The sequence below is a fragment of the Moschus berezovskii genome, chromosome 5 (genome assembly GCF_049115385.1).
Source record: "Moschus berezovskii isolate FMDL1 chromosome 5, NW_MosBer_1.0, whole genome shotgun sequence".
Taxonomy (NCBI): Eukaryota; Metazoa; Chordata; class Mammalia; order Artiodactyla; family Moschidae; genus Moschus; species Moschus berezovskii.
In genome coordinates, this window is record NC_142464.1 from 123,669,722 (window position 1) to 123,690,025 (window position 20,304).

General features: G+C 60.9%; 1 protein-coding gene across 10 annotated transcripts in view; it reads left to right on the top strand.

Annotated features, from left to right (window-relative positions):
• SH3TC1 (SH3 domain and tetratricopeptide repeats 1) overlaps window positions 1–20,304 on the top strand; it is a 61,433-nt gene that overhangs the window by 15,272 nt on the left and 25,857 nt on the right. Inside the window, exons 1-3 of one of the 10 annotated variants that reach the window (XM_055434295.2) lie at window positions 6,341–6,679; window positions 13,129–13,330; window positions 17,466–17,558. In XM_055434295.2, the coding sequence (XP_055290270.2) occupies window positions 6,485–6,679; window positions 13,129–13,330; window positions 17,466–17,558 (490 nt within the window). In that variant the 5' untranslated portion in view covers window positions 6,341–6,484. Of the gene's footprint in view, window positions 1–6,340; window positions 6,680–9,230; window positions 11,256–12,872; window positions 13,026–13,128; window positions 13,331–17,465; window positions 17,559–20,304 lie in introns of those variants that run through there. The other 9 variants (XM_055434283.2, XM_055434288.2, XM_055434289.2 and 6 more) reach the window with 9 other exon arrangements.

The window sequence follows — 20,304 nt, forward strand, 5'->3', positions numbered from 1 at the left end:
CAGTCCAAGGGAACTGCTGACCGCTTCCTGAAGGCCTTCGACCGGGCCTGGGTATCACCAGTCATCTGGACAGCCTGTTTGGTCCTGATATCCTTGTTTTGCAAAGAGCAGTTCCTGAAATCACGGGGCCTGGAGGTCTGCTTGGCTTTGATGGGGGCTGGTCTCAGCCGCTCAGGCCAGAAACAATGAACACGGACAAGCTCACACATGGGGCCGTGGCCTTTTCAGCGGGCCCAACGGCAGCCAGGTGCCAGGCTCCAGGCTAACTCCAGGCTTCTCGCTCCATCCCAGGCTCTGACCTCGGGCTTGGGAGTGCAGGGGAAACTGCCAGAAAGGGCATCTCAGGAGAACTGCTTGGGAGACCTGGGTCGGGCTCAGGAATGTGCAGGCCTCGGAAGGCGTGTCACAGGTGCACCTTACAGATGCAGAACCAGAGGGTGGGAAAGACAGGAACGCTGGGTCCACTCCCTCCTGCGACCTTGGGTGACAGGGCTTTCTCTTCCCAAGCCTCGGTTTCCCCATTTGTAAGCCCAAGGGACTTACTTTGACCTGTCTTTATTGGGAGTATTCTTTGCTTTTTTTTTTTTCAGCTGCACTGTATAATGTATAGGACCCTAGTTCCCTGACCAGGGATCAAACCCAGGCCCCCTGCATTGGGAGCATAGCGTCTCAACCACTGGACACCCGGGGAAGTCCTGGGAGCACTCTTAAGGGTTGGTTCTTGGTGACCTTTGATAGTTTAACAGTTCCATCCTAACCAGAGGGAGGAGAGAGGCAGGGCGCCGCGCTCTGGACTGTCCTGAGCCGGCGTCCAGCATAGAGGGTCTTCAGCCGTCTAGTCATGGCTTCACCCACTCCCTAGTGAGGCCCTCACTCTCCTAACAGTGAACCTTGCACATCCTGGTTCCGGGCAGGCGTCTGGATCGAGGGGGTGGGGGAGGGGGGTGCCTTTGTGCCGACTCTTCCTGCATCAGCGGGGTGGTCCTGCGGTGCTTTTCCAGGAATCCCCACCCCACCCCTTCTCTAGAGCTGGGCCCACAGCCAGGGCCAAGTCCCGCCCCCTATTTGCAAATAAGGTTTTCTTGATACTCGGCTAGGCCCTCTCATTTCCTATCACCCAAGTCTGCTCCAGGGCTGTAAGTCTAGCGGGGCGGTGGCAGAGCCCACTTGATGGCCCAAAAAGTCAAACCTCTTACTCTCCGGCTCGTTATAGAAAGCAGCTGCTGCCCCTTGCTCTGAGGTCAGCTGTGTGCTTGCTTCTCCTGCCCGGGCTGCTGGAGTGAACCAGCAGGGAGTAGCAACTGTCCTCCCACCCCACACCCGCCCCTCCCTGGGGGCCTCTGCATTCCTGGGATTCTCTCTTTATGTTTATGGCCTGTTGTAGATTAACCCTCAACCCCCGCCCCCCACCCGGACATCTTCAGTCCCTGGAAGTGGCCGTGGGAGGCTTGACAAGCTGCACACCTGGAGCAGGCCAGGAGCACACACTCTTCTGACTGGCCGCATTCCGCAGGAGGACCTTTATACCCTCTCTTGGCCTAGTGCCTCTTCCTCCAAATTCAGCCAAGGAGCCTCCACCTACAGGAAGCCTTCCTGGATTTCTCCCTCCTCTTCTCCCCTCTCTGTCACAACACCACCCCAGTCTCCTTCCGAGTCTGTAACCCCGACTTGCCTGAGCCTCCTCGTGTGTGGGGACCTGAAAGTGCAACTGGGGTGATGGAGCTGAGACGGCTGGTGGCAGGGGTGGCTCTGAATTCTGAAGAGCAGAGCAATCACCGGGTGGACTGGGGGATCCATGGAGAGGCGGGACCACGTGCCGGGGGGCTGTTTGGGGGACCCCAGCTGGGCCTGGGGGGTTGGGCTGGGTTACCCCTCCAGGCTTTAGACTGTGCTGACACAGTTCCACACAGTCCCAGGGGACTGAAAATGTTCTGAGATGGCGTGACGGAATTAGAAATTGCTTTTTGTCTTTGTAGGACCACCGGAGAAGGCAATGGCAAGCCACTCCAGTACTCTTGCCTGGAAAATACAATGGATGGAGGAGCCTGGAAGGCTGCAGTCCATGGGGTCGCTAAGGGTCGGACAGACTGAGCGACTTCACTTTCACTTTTCACTTTCACACATTGGAGAAGGAAATGGCAACCCACTCCAGTGTTCTTGCCTGGAGAATCCCATGGACAGAGGAGCCTGGTGGGCTACAGCCCATGGGGTCGCAAGGAGTCGGACACCACTGAGAGACGGCACGCAGCACGCACAGAGGCAGGGCACCCCTTAACCCCCGGCCCCTAGCTCAGGATTACAGCCAGGCTGGTGTCTGTGGTCCAGGGGTCAGCCAGGAGCCGTCCTGGGGGCTCATCAGGAACTTCTGCCCACAATGGCAGGGGAGAGTCCAGGCAGACTAAAGTGGGCGGGGGTCACTCAGACCCTCAGAGATGGTTAAGAGATGCTGCAGCTGGGTCACCGGGAGCAGGTGTAAGCATTCCAACAGGAAGTTCTTCCTCTGACTGTGTTTCTCATGCCTTAGGGAGTCGGGGGTCTGCCTTGGCCCCCCGGAGGCCTTGGCATTGTCCTGGGGGCTGTGTGGTCCGGGGCAGGTCCCGCGTCTCAAGTCCGTTTCCCGCTCAGTCCCGTGGGATCGTGGCAGTACACTGGGCTGGCCGCAATCTGTGGATCTAGTGACTTTTAAGCGAGTGATACCTCTACAGTGATGGTGAATCCCGGCCAGCACCAGAGTCGCTGACCTAGGAGGACACTCAGAGACCCCCCAAGTCCAACTCGCCATCGGAAAGGGGGGAGCTGAGGCCCAGCGGGTGACAGGCACCCTCAGAGAGGCCTGAAGGCAGGGCTGGGCTGGGATTGAGACCAGCCTCTCACACGCAAGGCTGTGCGGGGCTGCCCTATGAGCCACCTCCAGGAGGATCCCCTTACTTGAAAGACCCCCACCTGAAAGGCTCACGTTCTTCCTCTGGAAGTCTATTCGGGTGCAGTTGCAGACTTGGGGTGCACTCTGTGAAGTTGGGGTGCCATATGCAGAGTTGGTGTATTCTTGCAGAGTTGAGTTACATTCTGAGAAATTGGAGTACAACATGCAGAATTAGGGATGCTGTGCAGGGTTGGGGTGCTCTTGCAGAGTTGAGTTACATTCTGAGGAGTTGGGGTGCAACACGCAGAATGAGGGTATGCTGTGCAGGGTAGGGGTGCCCTATGAGGAGTGGAAGAATGATGGGCACAGCAGGGGAGGCTCGTGGAAAGCCCCAGGCCTTGAGCCAAGAGCACAGCTGCAGAGGCAAACAGGATGCGGGTCTCAGGCTGCCGCGGGGCACAATGGCCAGGAAAGGAAGTGAATCCAGACCCTTTTATGGATATGGAGCCGTCGGGGTCCTCTTTCAACATAGTTTCCAGAAAAACAGAGTGGGAAGGTGCAAGCAGCTTGAGTTCCGCACAGCATGGGGTTCTGGAGGGCCGGCTGGGGAACCGGGGAGCCCAGCTTCACAGACAGGCTGAGAGGAGCGGGGCGGGGGTGCGCTCAGGGCACACCGTGGCTTAGAGAGGGCGGGTGCAGGGCCCTAGCCCAGCTTCTCTCCACAGCCCCAAAGGCCCCACGGAGCCCGGGGCCAGCCCAGGCCAGGGGCCAGTGGAGACGGGGACTTCCTGACACCCTGATCCTTCTCCACTGCCTGGGGAGCCCAGTCCCCTGCTCGCCCCCCGCAGCGGCCCCTGGAGAGGCCTGGGGTACCAGGATTTGTTTGATGCAGAGACACCTGAGTACAGCCGACACCCTGTGGAAGGATTCTCGCCTCTAGACTAACCCTTGTGATGGCTCAGAGCTAGACCAGACAGTCAGATCCCACCCGGGACCTCCCTGCAGGCCCATGATCAGCACGGCCACGCCGGCCTTCCAGGTGGCATCGGTGGACTTGGCAGCCTGCCACGGCGGTGCCTGCCGAGCTCGACCCTGAGGGGCAGCCTGGCTGGAGATGATAGGCCTGGAGCTCTGCCCTCCGGGGGAGGAGGGGAGTCAAGGCCGGGGGCAGAGGATGGGGACGAAGGTGTATCCACAGGTCCCCGTGCAGGGCAGAGTGGGCACGGCTGGAGGCAGGCCTGCCCAGGAGAGCCGTCCCAGCGGAGGCGAGCGCAAGGAAAGCCCAACTTCCCCAGGGCTGAGACCATGGCAGCGGGCGCCTTGCAAGGGGTGGGTGGAGGGCATCACCATGCCAGGCCCATGACGGGGAGGCAGGCGGGCTGCGGGGGTGGACGGGCTGGTGTTATGAGGAAGAGGGCCTTCGGGGTGGGACGGGGCCCGAGGGGCGGGCAGGAGAGCGGGGCCCTGGAAGACTGCAGGTTGCCGAGGTCAGGCAGCCTGCTGGGAGGGCGCTGTGGTCAGGTAGGCGGGTGCCCCAAACACTAACTCATGTCCCCGGCCTGTTCCCCACCCCCGTGGGCATCTAGCGCTCTGGGCAGGAGGGCAGCCTCCGCAGGTACGTCCATCAGAACCTCTGAACACGCCCTTGTTAGGGAAAAGGGTCTTGATGTGATTGATCCGTGTAAGGATCTCAAAGTGAGATCCACCTGAATGATTCGCAGGGCCCCGGAGACAGTGCAGGGCATCCTTCCAAGTGGGAGCAGAGGAGACACAAAGGGAGAGGCACATGATGGCAGAGGCAGAGCGTGCGGTGACGTGACCACAGGCCCAGGACTGGCTGGACACGCGGGAGCTGGGGGAGGCGGGAAGGAGGCTGCCCGGAGCCCTGCTGGCAGCTTGACTGACTGCGGCCCCAGAGCTGCGGGAGAATAAACCTCTGCCATTTCACGTCGCCCGGCCTGGGGTCCTTTGTCACGGCAGCCCCTAGGCGCTCGCATCGCTGCCGTCACAGCTAGAAAGATTGCTGTTCCTGCTCCACGGGGAGGGCAGGAGAAGGGAGGAGAGAGGTTGGCAGGGCGCAGATAGGCCATGCTCCCCGGGGGAAGGCGAGCTGCTGGGGGAACAGTTGCCCCCTCTGCTCTGGGGCCTCCTGGTCCCCTGGGGCCCACAGGGTGCTGTGAAACCCTCCCCTGCTACTCCACCCAGCATCACAGTGAAAACGGCCCCCTGGAGCCTCTGCCTCCCGCCTCGGGGTCACCGAGCATGTCGGTGGTGTGTGGCCTGGGGTCTGGCTGGGCTGGGGGTGTGAGGGGCCGGAGCACTGGGCCTGGGCCTGCTGGGGTCCCCCCCAGTGGCCAGCACTGCCTGTTGAGGGGCTGAGGCGCCACACTGGCCCTCAGCGGAGACCTTTCCAGCGTGAGGCGGCCACACGCCCCTGGCATCTCCAGCTGTGCCCCTCACGCTTGGGGAGGGGAGGGGAGGGGAGAGGAGGTTGCGACTTTGGGGTGACCATGCATAATGCCAGGAGCTGATCGGATAAAGGCGGACGGCGTGGGAGGGAGGCAACCTTTGGGCTCAGAGCAGATCTCAGCCTGAATGAGAGTGCCCCCAGGGAGCAAGGGTCTGGAGACAGGCATGGTTGTCACCCTGGGGTGAACTTCTAGTGACAGAGGCCAGGGACGCTGCCCGGACCCCAGGACAAAGAGCGAGTGCCCTGAACACCAGCAGTGCTGGGGTTAGACACGGTGGTCAGGGATCTCAGTGTCCGTCAGACCTGGTTCCCGGCTTACCCTCTAGTTGTCACCAGCCTTGGACCAGGTCATCTCCTGAGCCTCAGTTTCCCTGTCTGTGAAATTGGCACATTAGCACTTAACGTAGATATCCTCCCTGGTCAGGAAGCCAGGCCGTGCCCCTCCCAAGCTTGGGGGCGGAGAAGGTGGCCTCCTGGCTTTGAGCTGGGGCGGAGCCCAACCCCTGCCTCTGTGAGGGCCTGAGAGCTGATGGGAGGGTAGGTCTGGGGCTGACCCCAGTTCAGTTCTTGCTGCTTGTCGGACAACCAGGAAACCCAGCCCTGCTCTCAAACCCTGGAGCCGGTGAGAAGACAAGGAAGGAAGGAGAGCTTGTAGGCAGGCCCCCAGCTTTCCCCAGTATGTGTTCCCATTGATTGCATCACTGGGCGGGGCAGCAGTGGGAAGGAACCACGTGTCTGTCTGTGCACACACGTGTGGACACATGGGTGTGCGTGTATCTGTGTATGCATGCCTGTATAAATGTGTCGCACACATGTGTGCATGTATGTGCCTGTGTGCGTGGATGTCTCTGCATGTATGTGTGTATACATGTATGTGTAAACATGTGCGCATGGGTGTATGTGTGCATGGGTGTGTGTGCACGTGTGTGCATGTAAATGTGTGCGTGTGTGTGTGTGCAGTAAGTGGAAGAGGAAGAGAGAGCAGGGCTGAGGTTGGCAGGGCAGCTGTCTGACTTCCCCAATCTTGGCAGCCGAGGAGAGAGCCTAGGCGGCCCCCAGCCTCCACCTCTGAGCCTGGACACCAGGCAGTGGGCAGGCGGGTCAGGGCCTGGAAGCGGGTCAGGGCCTGGAACTGGCCCAGGCTGGAGCTAATGATCAACCAGCCCTGGGAGGCGGCGCAGCAGCTCGGGCCCAGGCGCAGGGAGGAAGTGCGGCAGGAAGCAGGGGGCGGTGGCGGCTGCTGTGCAGTCCGAAGGGCTGTGGGTGGCGGAGACGGCCTGCGAGGCCCGCCAGCAAGGAGGAGGGCGCGGCCACTGGTGTCCGCTGTCCTACAGAGTGGGGCGCAGGTACGGGGCTCTGGGCGGGAGGGTGAGGGTGGCTGAGCAGGCGTTGTCCACAGAGCTGGGTCTTGCCACAGGTGGGTCTGAGCCGTCTCTTGCTTTTCACTTTCTCGGAGAGTTTTCTGAGCTTTCAGGATCAGGAAGGAACAGAGCTGGTGTCTGGAGAGGCCGGAAGGCCGTGGGTGCTGGCTAGTGGAGCTCTGGGAGGGCCCTGTGCCCGCCGATGGCTATCGTCCCGGTGCTGACGTCGGTTTCGCTAAAGCACCACTGCTCTGAGATCTCACCTGACCCCACCTTCCCTCGGCCACCCAATCACCTGTCCCGAGGGTCTGGCCAGGACACAGGAGCTGTGTTGCCAGCAAGCAGGGTTCCGGGCCCTCAAGGGGACCTCAAGTGGACCCCCACCCTGGGTTGGCGCCACCTCTGGCAGACACCACAAGTGCCCGACCAGGGTGGCACTGCAGCTGTGGCCCGGCTGGGTCACCGCCCTGGTCACCGCCCTGGGCCTCCTCTCCATCAACCAATGGGACGGGTGACTTAACCGGGAACCCCGGCCGGACTGCTCTAGGGAGACCCTGACTCAGGCCCTTTAGTGTCAGGGGCTTTCCTGGTGGCTCAGACGGTAAAGAATCTGCCTGCAATGCGGGAGACCTGGGTTTGATCCCTGGGTTGGGAAGAGACCCTGGAGCAGGGCATGGCAACCCACTCCAGTATTCTTGCCTGAGAATCCCTGTGGACAGAGGAGCCTGGTGGGCTACAGTCCGTGGGGTCACAAAGAGCGATTCAGCACCTGGCCCGGGCCTGTGGTCCCGGCCCATCACTGAGTCCCTCTCCCCGCCTGCAATGACCCCTCTGGGAGCCCCGAGCCCCGTCTGTGGGGGTTTCACACAGATGACAGATGCGAGAGACACTGGGAGGAGTCAGTGCTGCTGGTCACTTGGGTGTAACCTTCCCCAGGGTGGGGGCTGTGGCTGAACTCGTGGATGGAGGCCGTGTGGGGTCCAGAAGCGGGGCGTGCCCAGGTTCAGGGTGAGTGTGGAGGGCTGGACTCGGACCCACCTGGGTTCAGATCCCACCCGTGCCCCCTCCCCCATCCCAGGCCGGCCTGAGTCAGCATAGCTGCTCACGGAGCCTCGATGGCGCCTCTGTGAAATGGCCCGTCAGGCTCCCCCAGGCGTCACGAGGGCAGGGTGAGGATGCTCAGCTGTGTGGGTGGTGGCTCCTGACAGTGAGGGCGCTTCCTGTGTTTATGCCCGAGGTCGCTTACTCCTCCTCCCGAAACGCCCGCTTCCCAACAGAGAAGGCAAGCACAGGGACCCGGGGCGACAGCTGGCCTGGAGCTGCTGTAATGAGGGCCACAAACGGGGGCTTCTAACACTAGAAGTTCATTCTCCCCTGGTTCTGGAAGCTGGACATCTGAAGCCCCGGGAGGGGCAGGGGGTCCTGGGGGAGGGTCCTTCGGCTCCTGGCGGCTGCAGGCATCTCTGGGCTCGAGGGCACGTCACCCTGCTCTCTGCCTCCATCCTCACCCGGGGTCCCTGCCGTGTCTATGTTCCTCCTCTTCTTACAAAGACCGCTACACGGAGGGCCCCTCCAGCACAGTGTGATCGCGTCTTATTACGATTATTTTTAGTATTTGTTATCTGGCTGCCCCAGACCCCAGCCGCAGCACGCTGGCTTCTTTACTTGTGGCCTTCAGACCTAGTTGCGGCATGTGGGATCCAGTTCCCTGAGCAGGGAGACCCAGCCCAAGGCCCCTGTACTGGGAATGTGAGGCCTCGGCCACCGGGCTGGCAGGGACGTCCCCAGTGCAACCGCGCCTTAACTTCATCCTGTGTCCGAATAAGGCCACCACATCTGAGGTCACTGGTGGGCGTGAGTGTGGGGGTGCGCTGGTCACCTTCTGTACCGAGGTCACCAGACAACCCTGAAGAGATGCTTCCTGGGGAGGTGGGCGAGGTCTGCATGGTCCTTGAGGCTTTTGTTCAGGGCAGATTCAGATGCAGCTGGGGACACGGGCAGCCTCTCCGGTTGAGCAGTGCTATTTTAGGACCCTCCCCGGGGAGACGGAGCCCACTTCCTCCTGCGGGCCATGACTAGGAACCCCAGGCTTACGCCTGTCCGCGGTGCCCCGCCTGGTGGGCAGGCTCCTCGCTCAGCAGGTGGGAAGTCCCCTGAGCCCCAGAGCCTTCCCTGTTCTCAGAAAACCGTCCCTGAGCCGCTGAGGGCAGGCCCGTGGGCCTGGGAAGCAGGCACCGGTGGGCCGCTCCTGACTTCTCAGGGGACAGGTTGGCAGGGCTTGGGGAAGAGAGATGCCCTGGATGTGGGCTGTGTGAGCCAGATGCCTGGCGGCAGAGAGTGGAGGAAAAGGCCCCCTAGGTGGAGGCTAGAGAGACCCCACAAACAGGACCCGAGCAGGACGACGGATCCGCGTGCCCTCCAGAGATGCTGCAGGACAGCAGAGCAGGGGGCTCGCTGTGCCCAGTCAGGAGGGGAGGGCGACAGGGGCCGGCTAGGCTGGGGGTTGGGGTGGGTGTCAGATGGACGGCGCTGCCTCCTGAAAGAGGCTGGGAGGTCTTCACGTGTGACGGGGTGGGGGGACGGCCCCCGGGAGTAGGAAATGGGGAGCACAAGGCAGAGGGGCTGGAAATGACCCTGGACGTTGACGAAAGGCGGCTGGAGAGCTCTGCAACAGGGCTGCGTCCCCGAACCCGAGGGTCCACGCTTCTGCGCCCTCTGGACAGGGGACCGCCTCCAGCTTGCTCCCTCCTCCCTGGGGGTGCCTACAAGGGTGCCAGCGTCCCCTGGGTGCTCCTTGGCCTGGTCCCTGGCCCTTAGAGGTGCTTGGGGGTTGGGGACCATGTCACAGCCAGACGGCCCCCTACACCCTGCTTTTCTCTACAGCTCGGAGGCAGGCAGAGGGGGACCAGGGTAATGCCTCCTAGAAACACGGCCTTTCCTACTCCTGTGTTAAATCCATGAGAGGAGTGAAGCTAGTTCCGGACAAAAAGAATCAGAGCAAGCTTGGGATGAGCTAAAGCAGGCCTCCCCAGCCCAGGAGCTCTCTCATCTTGTGGGTGGGGGTGGGGTGAGAATAGAGAGTCTGGGGGGCAGCGGGCCTGGCGAAGCCCCTGCGGGCCAAGGCACCCCCCTGATGCCCCAAGGCCCCCTGGGATGTGAGCCGGTTTCCCTGAGTCGCCGTCAGAGGGGTGCCTGCAGGGGTCATACCCAGAGGCTTTGGGGCCCACTAATGACAGGGTGTCGGGGATGGTCTGGGAGCACTGGGTGTAGGACAGTGATCCTGCAGGAGCTCCCGCCTCGAATCCCTGAGGGCCAGGGAGCAGGGTGGTCAGGGCAGTGCTGAGCTCACACCCCTGTGTGTCAGGTCCATGAGGATGGGGGTACACAGGGTCTTCTTCCTCTGGGATCAAGGGTTCAGAGCCCCAGTTGCTGCTCAGCAGCTGCCCGGCTGCATGGTCTTCCTGAGGCACCCACGACTCTCCTGCTCAACACTGGCCTGCTGAGGTGGCCCGCGGGCTCTGCTGGCCTGCCTTCGTGGATGGCCGACACTCCGTGCCCTCCCATTCTCTGCACGGCTCCCCGTCATGCATGGGTCCTGTCTCCCCCTGGGGCCTTCTCAATGGTCAGATTCCCTTCACTCCACTTGTGGGGTCAGCAGACTCTCTCCCCCACTCCCAGAACTCAACCCATGGAACCGACACCGCCACATTTGTGTCTAGACACCCTCCCCCCATTCCAGCAGGCCTGGCTCACCCTCCTTTGTGTCCCTCGCCCCTGCCTGGCACAGAGCTGGCCACAGGGCAGGGGTCGGCAGGGTCTGTTGAAAAACAACCAAAGGCTTTAGAGTGTGGAGTTCGATCTCACCCACCCATCCTGCAGGCGGAGCTGACGCTGAAGGCGCCTGGGCCCAGCCCACTGTAGGGGGTGAGTTCAGGGTCAAGGCCAGTTCTCGGGGACAGTGCCTAGGGAGGAGTGGGCCTGCAGGCACCGCGTGCCCCCTGCCTGCTCCCCCAGATGGGTGAGATGGTCCTAAGCCCACGCTGAATGTCTTCGAGGGGGTCTCTGATGGCTCCGGGGGTAGCATCCCGTGAGAACCCTCAACTGGTGGCGGGAGCTTGTGGGTTTGGTGTGAGCACCTCTGTTTGTTTGCCTTTTAAAGACAAGGATGTGGGCACTCACAGGATACATGTGGGGGTAAGTGAGGGAGCGTTAATGTGAGAGTGTTTATGTGTGTTTGTGTGTGTGTGTAAATGTGTGTGCGTGTGTGTGCGTGTCTCTGTATGTGTCTGTGTGAACATGTGTGTCTGTGTGTGTGCACGCATGTGTGTGTGTGTGTATGTGTAGGGGGCTGAGCTGCCCACCCCTCCGAGCCCACCCCGGTGCCCCATCTGTAGAAGGGGGCAATGTACTCTCCCCACTGGGAACCTGGCAGAGACGCCTGATGCATGCAGGCGGTGACAAATTCTTGTGTGCCCTCTGGGAGCCTGCAGACAATCTCCGCCATCCCGGAACAGCCTGACGCCCGCAATTCTGAGAAGAGTCTGCACTGTGTCTAGCAGAGGTCAGTCCCCCGATCTTGTTGACAATCCGAGGTGGTAAATGAACCCAAGGCCCCTCGCAGGTCCCACCTCCAGCGTCTCCTCCTCTGTCCTCTCTGCCCAAACTCAGGAACGGGCCTTTCAAGGAATAAAACACAGTCCGCTCGGGGTTTAAAGTGCTCTGCTGGCTGCTCTTTGCTTTCATGGAGAGTTCAGTGCCCTGGGCACCGCCCTCCCCCCAATCTGGAACAGCCCATGCCCCGTGTCCTGTGCCCCAGGCTCCCCAGCCCCTGTGGTGACTTGGCGATGCTGCTGTCTGCCTCCTCGTCTCCCGCCCGTTCTCTGCTGCAGGGTCCCGGGTGCAGCTGGGAGGCCGGCCGGAGGCTCCTGGGGCCGTAGCGCCCTGGTGGGCTTGTCTGGGCTCTGAGTCCCACGCTGCTGGCCTGGCGTTCTCTGGGTCTCCGGGGGCGGGGCCCGCCCCCAGCGCCTACCCCGAGGGGGATGGTCTGGAGGAGTCCAGGCCTGCTCTTCAGGTGGCAGTGTTGTCCCTGGGAAGGGGCTCGGAAGTGTGCTTCCCGTCTGTGCGTCCTGCTCTGTGCAAAGGGACATCCTGCCACCCTGCTCGGGGTTCGGGGTGGAGCTGCCCCCACCCGTCATCAGAGAGCCGCAAGGCTCCACGAGAAGACGGGCTACAAGGCCGGGGCTCCGGCCTTCTCTCGGCCACCCTCTGCGTGGCTGAGCAGGGCCGTTCCTCCTCCCTCGGTCCCCGAGGTGGAAGCTGAGGGGGGCATGGTTGACCCACACTCCTGTGGCTGCCTCGGGGTGGGGGGGAGTCTGCCTCGCCTCCCCAGGCCTGGAAGCGGCTCCATGTCCTTCTCTGTCCTCAGATCTGTGACAAAGGTCCTGACCTGTGCAGACCCTCACTTATCTTTTTCCCTCAAATTTTATTTTTATGTGTATTTAAATATTTATTTCACTGCTCTGAGTCTTCGCTGCAGCGTGCAGGATCTTTTAGTTATAGCATGTAAACTCTAAGTTGCGGCATGTGGCATCTCGTTTCCTGACCAGGGTTTGAACCCGAGCCTCCTGCATTGGGAGAGTGGAGTCGTAGCCACGGGACCACCAGGGAAGTCACCCTCCTTTGATGACCCACTGTCTGGGGAAGGCTCCAGGGTGCCCCGGGTGCGGGGAGCAGTCTCTAGTTCCTCCCTGGCCATTTCCTCCTTCCCTGCCTTCTGCCGCCTGCTGCCTCCCGTCTTGGGGACAGCCTGGGCCCCGGCCCATTTCCTGTGCTCCTTCCAGGGGCTCTGCCAGGTGGAGGCCTATTCTAGTGGGAGATCCGGGGGCCCGCTGAGACCCCCCCAGGCCTGGGGGTTAGTGATAAGGAGCAGCAGGAACCCCTGGGAACCGAGACTGGAGTCACAGCACCGCTGAGCCCCATGGGAAGCGTGCCATCCCCCAGGGGGAGTCTGTCCATCCCAGCCCTCGCAGAGTGGGAGGCATGGTGGGCTTACCCCTAGACCCCAAGGGGACAGCTGTTCTGCCCCCATCTCCGCGCAGCCGTTGTCACGTCCCTGTCCAGGCCTCGTGGGACGGTTCTGAGCAGCCTCTACACACCAGGTTCTGAGCTGTTTCCTCGGGTCTGTGATGGGCAAGAACGGGCACCCCCCTGCCCACAGGGGCAGCTGGAAGCAGATGTAGGCTTGCGCCCCCGACAGAGTCTGCTCCAGGCGACTGTGCTGTGCTGGGAGGAGGCCCTGTCCAGGGAGGTGCTCGGGAGCCCGCCAGGCAAGGTGTGCCTCTCGTGCCCTAACTCGGGGGCAGCGTCCACGCTGATCCCAGCCGCCCAGAGAGGCCAGGACTGCTGCTGATCCCTGCCCTCTGCTCTCTCCACAGAGGCCAGCCTGGCATGCGGAGCCCTTGGCACTGAGGCCGCCACCAGCCATGGAGGGCCCAGAGGAGCCAGCTCCGAGGGGGAAGAGGCCCGTGGGGCCCTCGGGGGGCAGTAGTGACCATGGGGTCCGGGAAGCGGCCAAGAGCACGTCCGTCATCTGGGAGCAACCGCGGCCCGAGGAGGCCAAGGCCACCGTGCGAGGGGGTGAGTGCACTGTGCGTGTCCAGCCCCCGTCCAGTCCCCGCCCACCCCGGGACGGAGCCAGGCTCCCGCACTGTCTGCGTCTGCATTGATGCAGAGTGTCTGCGAGGGATGCGGGCCCACCTCTCCAGGGTCTTGTGGGTGATCAACTGGTGCGACGGGGGGCAGGGGTTGGAGATTCCAGGGACACAGCCCCGCATGAGGTCACAGCTCTCGTACGACTTGGCATTCCCACCGTCCTGCTCTGTCCTTGGCTGTGAACCCCTGGGTTACTCAGGGTGGGGTATCCCTCCCTCCCTCCCAGCAGGCAGACCCAGGCCCGGGGTGGGGGGTGGCAAGGAGCTGTGCCTGGTCCAGGTCTTGGGGAAGATACTTCCTGGAGGAGAGGATGCAGGCTGAGACAAGGGCAGAGGCGCCTGTGACTCCCACCCGACCGGCCCGGGTGTGCGCAGGAGGGGCTTGGACTCAGGCTGGGCTGCCGGTGGGGAGGACCTGGTTCCCGTCCTGATTGCCGCTGGACCACTGCTGGACGCGGGCCTCAGTTTCCCTACTTGGAAACCTGTGGGGTGGCCTAGGGGACCCCTGTCTCTAGAACTGGAGGAGGGAAGGGAAGGACAGGGAGGAAGGCTCCGAGCCAGGGACAGACTGTCCCCTGTTCTTCCCCCATCTTCCCATTGTCAAAGCCTCACCTCCACCCTGGTCACCTGCTTAAGTCACCCACGGAGGCTCTAGGGCTTGGCACGTAGTAGGTGCCCGATAAGTATTTGACAAATGATCGATGCTTTGGGAGAATGGCAACAAAACCTCATACTTGGCAGCAGGCCCAGAGCCTGGCACTGTGCGTGCTTGGTGACTGGAGGTGTTTTTACTCCTGTTCTCTTGGTCCTTTGGGATGTAAATGGAGATAGCAGGGGGGTGGCCATCAAGGGGGCTGACTCCTGTGGTCAGACACCTGCCTGGCCCGGAAGAGGGGCTCCGAGTAGTGGTGGGGGCGTGGCCCAGGGATCTCATGGGATTGTGGCCCCACCCACACCTCGATGGCATGAGACAGAGGGGCTGGGTCCTGCTGGAAACAAGTGGGCCATTCCAGCCTTCCACAAGGCAGCCCAGTGCCCGAGGGGCCATGAGCCCTAGAGCACGGGATTCCTACCAGCCGGCACACTGTCCGAGCCAGGGGCATCTGACCACGAGCCCGTTGTTTCCTGCCCCTCCAGCCCCACAACACGGCTGGCATCCGCTGGCACCAGGATGGTCTAGGAGCCCCCGGAGCCAGGTCAGGGAGCACCCCCAGTCTTCCCAGGCTCCCCAGCCCCAAGCAGCCAAGGGGCCAGTGGGCTCCCACCACGTCTACCTGGACCTCTTACCCTTTTCAGCTTCTTTTGCAAATGGGGAACAAATTTACAAGAAACAATACAAAGAATTCTCACTTAGCCCACCCAGGGGGTTTTCCCTGGTGGCCCAGTGGTTAAGAATCCGCCTGCCAATATAGGAGATGCAGGTTTGATGTCTGGGTCTGGAAGATCCCCTTGAGGAGGAAATGGCAACCCACTCTGGTATTCTCGCCTGGGAAATCCCATGGACAGGGGAGCCCAGTGGGTTACAGGCCATGGAGTCACAAAGAGTCAGACACAACTGAGTATCTGAGCGTGGGCGCACACCCCGCCCAGACCCCTCAGATGTTAGCGCGTTGCCTTCTCTCTCTCTGCGCTTCAGGCAGGTGTTACGTTTTCCCGGGATGGTCTAGGAGTCCACTGTAGACCTGACTCCCCTCCTCACCCTTCGTTTGGTGTCCTTCCTAAAGCCGGCACCTGCTCATGCAGCCTCACAGTGAGACGATTCCAAACTCGCTTTCCTGGTCTAAACAACCTGCGGACAGAATGCTGCGATCCCACTGGCGGTCCCCATAACCTCCTTTCCATCTGACAAAACCCCGGTCAGGCTTTGCTCTGTGGCCGTGTGTCCCTGGAGCTTCTTAACCTGGAGGCCGGTACTCTGAAGATTCCAGGCAGTCAGCCTGTAGGAGGTGCCACAGTGTGGGGACGGGTGTTCCTTCAGGGCGGCAGGCTGGTGCTTCGGGCAGAAACTCCCAGTGCCTCCGGTCCCTCTCAATGTCCGTGGGTCTGGACCCTGGTGACGTTCAGGTCTCACGTCGCTCGCTTGATTAAGGGGACGTTTGACCGTGTAAACGTCATTGTCAAAGTCACCTGTCTTCCCACTCGTGGTGAGTAAGGAGCCGGTGGGAGCTTTGTGTCTATTCCATCCCTCTCCGAGCTCACCCATGTCAGCCGCTCAGTCGTGTCTGACTCTTTGCGACCCCATGGACTGTAGACCTCCAGGCTCCACCGTCCGTGGGATGCTCCAGGCAAGAACATTGGGGTGGGTTGCCGTTCCCTTCTCCAGGGGATCTTCCCGATCCAGGGATCAAACCCAGATCTCCTGCACTGCAGGCCTCGTCTGAGCCACCAGGGAAGCCATGAAAGCGGTTGCTAAATGCGGACTTCCTAACGCTGCATTCTCTCTACGTTCTTTCTAACTGACCTTCACTGAAGCGGAGAACTGTCCCCTCCCCCCAGTTACTTGCTTATTTTAGCATGGGCAGGCTCAGCGGTCTTGATTTCATTCTCTGGACTCTATCGGGTGCTGTCATTAGGTATTTTGCTGTTCTAATGGCCCCCCGATTTGGTCTTGTGACACATCTCCAACATCCTGTGGGCACCACCTGCTTTCTGGGGCCCCAGGACGCTCATCTCATCTCTGCTCTGCCTGCCCCAGCCCTGGATTCGGCCCCGCCTCAAGGAGCCCTGGGCTCAGTGGGAAGATGGAGTCTGAAGCCGAGACTGGGGTGCCACGTGCTTACTTGAACTCAACGGGCATTGAATGGCGTTGAAGCCGTTTTTCCATAGTCGCGCATGGATGTGAGAGCTGGACCTTAAAAAAGGCTGAAGTGAAGTGAAAGTCGCTCAGTTGTGTCCGACTCTTTGCAACCCCATGGACTATACAGTCCGTGGAATTCTCCAGGCCAGAATACCAGAATGGGTAGCCTTTCCCTTCTCCAGGGGATCTTCCCAACCCAGGGATCGAACCCAGGTCTCCCGCATTGCAGGAGGATTCTTTACCAGCTGGGCCACCAGGGAAGCCACAGGGGAAAGAAGGCTGAGCACCGGAGAATTGATGTTTTTGAGCTACAGTCCTGGAGAAGACTCTTGAGAGTACCCTGGACTGCAAGGAGATCCAACCAGTCCATCCTAAAGGAGATCAACCCTGACTAGCCACTGGAAGGACTGATGCTGAAGCTGAAGCTCCAATACTTTGGCCACCTGATGCAAAGAGCCCACTCATTGGAAAAGACCCTGATGCCAGGAAAGATTGAGGGCAGGAGAAGGGGACGACAGAGGATGGGATGGTTGGATGGCACCACCGACTCGAGGGACACGAGTCTGAGCAAGCTCCGGGAGACGGTGAAGGACGGGGAGGCCTGGCGTGCTGCCGTCCACGGGTCGCAGAGAGGCCAACACGACTGAGCGACTGAGCGAGCTCCGGGAGACGGTGAAGGACGGGGAGGCCTGGCGTGCTGCGGTCCACGGGTCACAGAGAGGCCAACACGACGGAGCGACGGCAACACGGACGTCCACGTCCTCCTCCCACAACCTGCACCCTCACGGTGCCTCCTGTGGCAAAAGAGTTTGCAGAGGGGCTCAAAGCTCTGGAGACGGGGAGACCACCCTGGGAGGGGAATCAGAGAGAGACTGAAGGTGCTGGTGCTGCTGGCTTTGGAGATGGAGGAGGGGCCAAAAGCCAAGGGGTGCGGTGCCTCTAGAAGCCAGAGCAGCAAGGAAACAGATTCTCCACCTGGGGCCTCCAAAAGGAACCAGTGCTGCCCACACCTTGTTTGGTCCAGAGAGACCCTTCTCGGACCCCAGATAACACTGTGTAGTTTCCAGAAGCCGCTCGGGTTGGGTACTTAGTTACCGCACAAAAGGAAGCCCACGACCTTTTCCGGGCCCTGCTGGCCTCTGTGACCGTGGGAGAAGGGTGTGAACGGTGGCTTGGAGGGGCGTGGACAAACCTGTCTTCCAGAAATCCCTGGGGTTGGTGCCTGTATAGTAGCTGAGGCTGTCTGTTCTCACCTTAATCATAGGACCCTGCTCTGCTACTGACGCTGCTCCGACTGCGGGCGTCTCTCAGCGGGCTGCTGGGCCCTCCCCTGGCCAGATGGGGTCCTGCCCCACAGGTAGGCATCCCCACGCAGCAGATTAAGCCTGTGCCGGGTTCACGACTGTGGGATCCCTGGGCGTCCCTGCTTCCCTCCAGCCTGGACCGTTCTGTGGACTCCCGGCTCAAGAATGTCTAACGGAGGCTTCCCTAATGTGGCTGCTGGACGCCTGCCTTAAGATCACTGTGGGGGTGGGTCGGAGCTGTTGTCCAGTCGCTCAGTTGTGTTCGGCTCTTTGTGATCCCAAGGACTGCAGTGCAGCACGCCAGGCTTCCCTGTCCACCACTGTCTCCCAGGTAGGGGCGGGGCTTGTTAAAGGCAGACACTCAAGTCCTGGTCCAGTTCTGATGCTGGGAGATTGGGGTAGGGCCCGGGACTCTGAATTTTCCCTGGGGGACAGAAGACTGGGGTGCGCCTGCACTTGCAAAGGCTTTCTCAGGACTGTTTGTATCTGCCCGAAGAGGAGGGCTCCCCTGGTAGCTCAGACAGTAAAGAATCAGCCTGCAATGTGGGAGACCCGGGTTCGATCCTGGGTTGGGAAGATATCCTAGAGGAAATGGCAACCCACTCCAGTATTCTTGCCTGGAGAATCCCATGGACAGAGGAGCCTGGTGGGCTCCAGTCCACGGGGTCTCAAAGAGTCAGACACGACTGAGCGGCTAACACAGATACATGTAAAAGAGGAAGCGGTGTCACCCTGGAGGCGGAAAGTGAGACCCAAAGAGGGACACCCTGGGGGCATGGTGGGTGGGGGTGCCCCCAGGAGAGGCATCCCAGCTTCCAGGACAGGACTGCGGGACTTCCGCAGGAGCTGATGCTGGGAGGCGGTCCCGGGTGGAGGAGGGGCAGTAAGCAGTCCTTTATCCTGAGGCCCCGCCCCGGAGCGCCAGTTGTGGGGGCGGGGGGCACAGAGACCCCGGTGTTGTTGGCGGTTCACCTCTGCCTCGACGGTTGTCTGTCATCCAGCCTTTCAGGGGGTCAGTGCTTCTTGTGGTCACTTGGGATGACCAGGGCTATTGAGCCACGAGGCAGGTTATCATGGGAGTGAAAGCGCAACCCTACCCTCTCCCAGGAGTAGGGGGGTCACCACGAAGACTTGGTTGAGAAATGCTGGCTGGCTTCCTGCTGGGGGAGGGGCCGATCCCAGATCCCGAGTCTCCTGCTGGGGGTGGGGGGTGGGGCACTGGGAATGTCCAAGGCAGGTGCACGCCTTCCACAGAGGGCTCCCCTCCCCCATCTCTCTTCCCCCCTCCTCCCTCCCCGTACCTCCCCAGCTTTGGCGCCTCTGGGGGGACCCGGTAGGGGTGGGCAGGGCCCGTCTGAACTGAGATCGAATCCTAGAGCGGCCAGCCGGGCAGGCGTTGGTCTGGGAGAGTGACTCAGGGGAAGGTGTGGAGAGTGCAAAGGCCCTGGGGTGGGGTTAGGGGAGACACCTGGACGTCTCAGAGCAGCAGAGAGAAGACCGCAGGCTGGCGGTGGGCAGGAGAAGGGCAGGCGGCTCCAGGCTGTGCCTGAGAAGGTGGAAAGGATTGCATTTTATTCTTCCTGAGATGGAAAACCACTCCCGCTGTGCTGTCTAATATCGTAGCCATGTGTGGGTACTTATGCTTAAACTTAACATCAGTTCAGTCCCTCAGTCGTGTCCGATTCTTTGTGACCCCATGGACTGCAGCACACCAGGCCTCCCTGTCCATCACCAACTGCTGGAATCTACTCAAACTCATGTCCATCGAGTCGGTGATGCCATCCAACCATCTCATCCTTCTCCCATCTTCAATCTTTCCCAGCATCAGGGTCTTTTCCAATGAGTCAGTTCTTTACATCAGGTGGCCAAGGTATTGGAGCTTCAGCTTCAGCATCAGTCCTTCCAATGAATGTTCAGGACTGATTTCCTTTAGGATGGACTGGTTGGATCTCCTTGCAGTCCAAGGGACTCTCAAGAGTCTTCTCCAACACCACAGTTTAAAAGCATCAATTCTTCGGCGCTCAGCTTTCTTTATAGTCCAACTCTCACATCAATACATGACCACTGGAAAAACCATAGCCTTAACTAGACAGACCTTTATTGGCAAAGTAATGTCTCTGCTTTTTAATAATAAACAAAAGAAAGACTCCGGTTCCTCAATGACACTGTCCACATTTCAAGAGCTCAGGGGCCCATGTGGCTGGTGGCTGCTGTGGGACTCTGAAGAGAGCAGGCACGCCCATCGCTGCAGAAGTTTCTAGGGGCTGGCACTGCCCAGGGGTCTGACAGCCAGGGTGTGCCATAAGCCAGACCCAGTTGTAGGGGACCCTCTGGCTTCTGCGGACCAGAGGATCATCTGGACTGAGGGCCAGGGCCCAGACACTGCCCTGGCAGACTGAAGGGGCAGGGCCGTGCTGGGTGTGTGTGCCGGGTTCAGCCTGGCTTTGCAGGTGGATCAGTAGGGCTGGCTGCTGGGCCCACGTGGAGGGTGATGGAGGCAGGTGTCGCTGGTCCGAGCAGGGCTGGGGCTGCGGCCCTGCTGGAGCTAGTGAAGGAAGGACGAGGTGGGAGCCAGAGGGCGCCAGCGGGGTGTTTCCTAGAGGTCAGGTGCCCGCTGAAGCTCGGGTCGGGGAGAGATCGGGGCTGGAGGTCATGGTGACTTGGGGCCATTTGCAGGAGGCCAGACAGATGCTGTCCTGCCCTGGGGCGATGACACAGTCCACTTCCTCCCGACTGTGTACATGGACAGCACGTGACTCATTTTCAAGGAAAGGAACTGGCCTCAGGGGAGACAGGCCG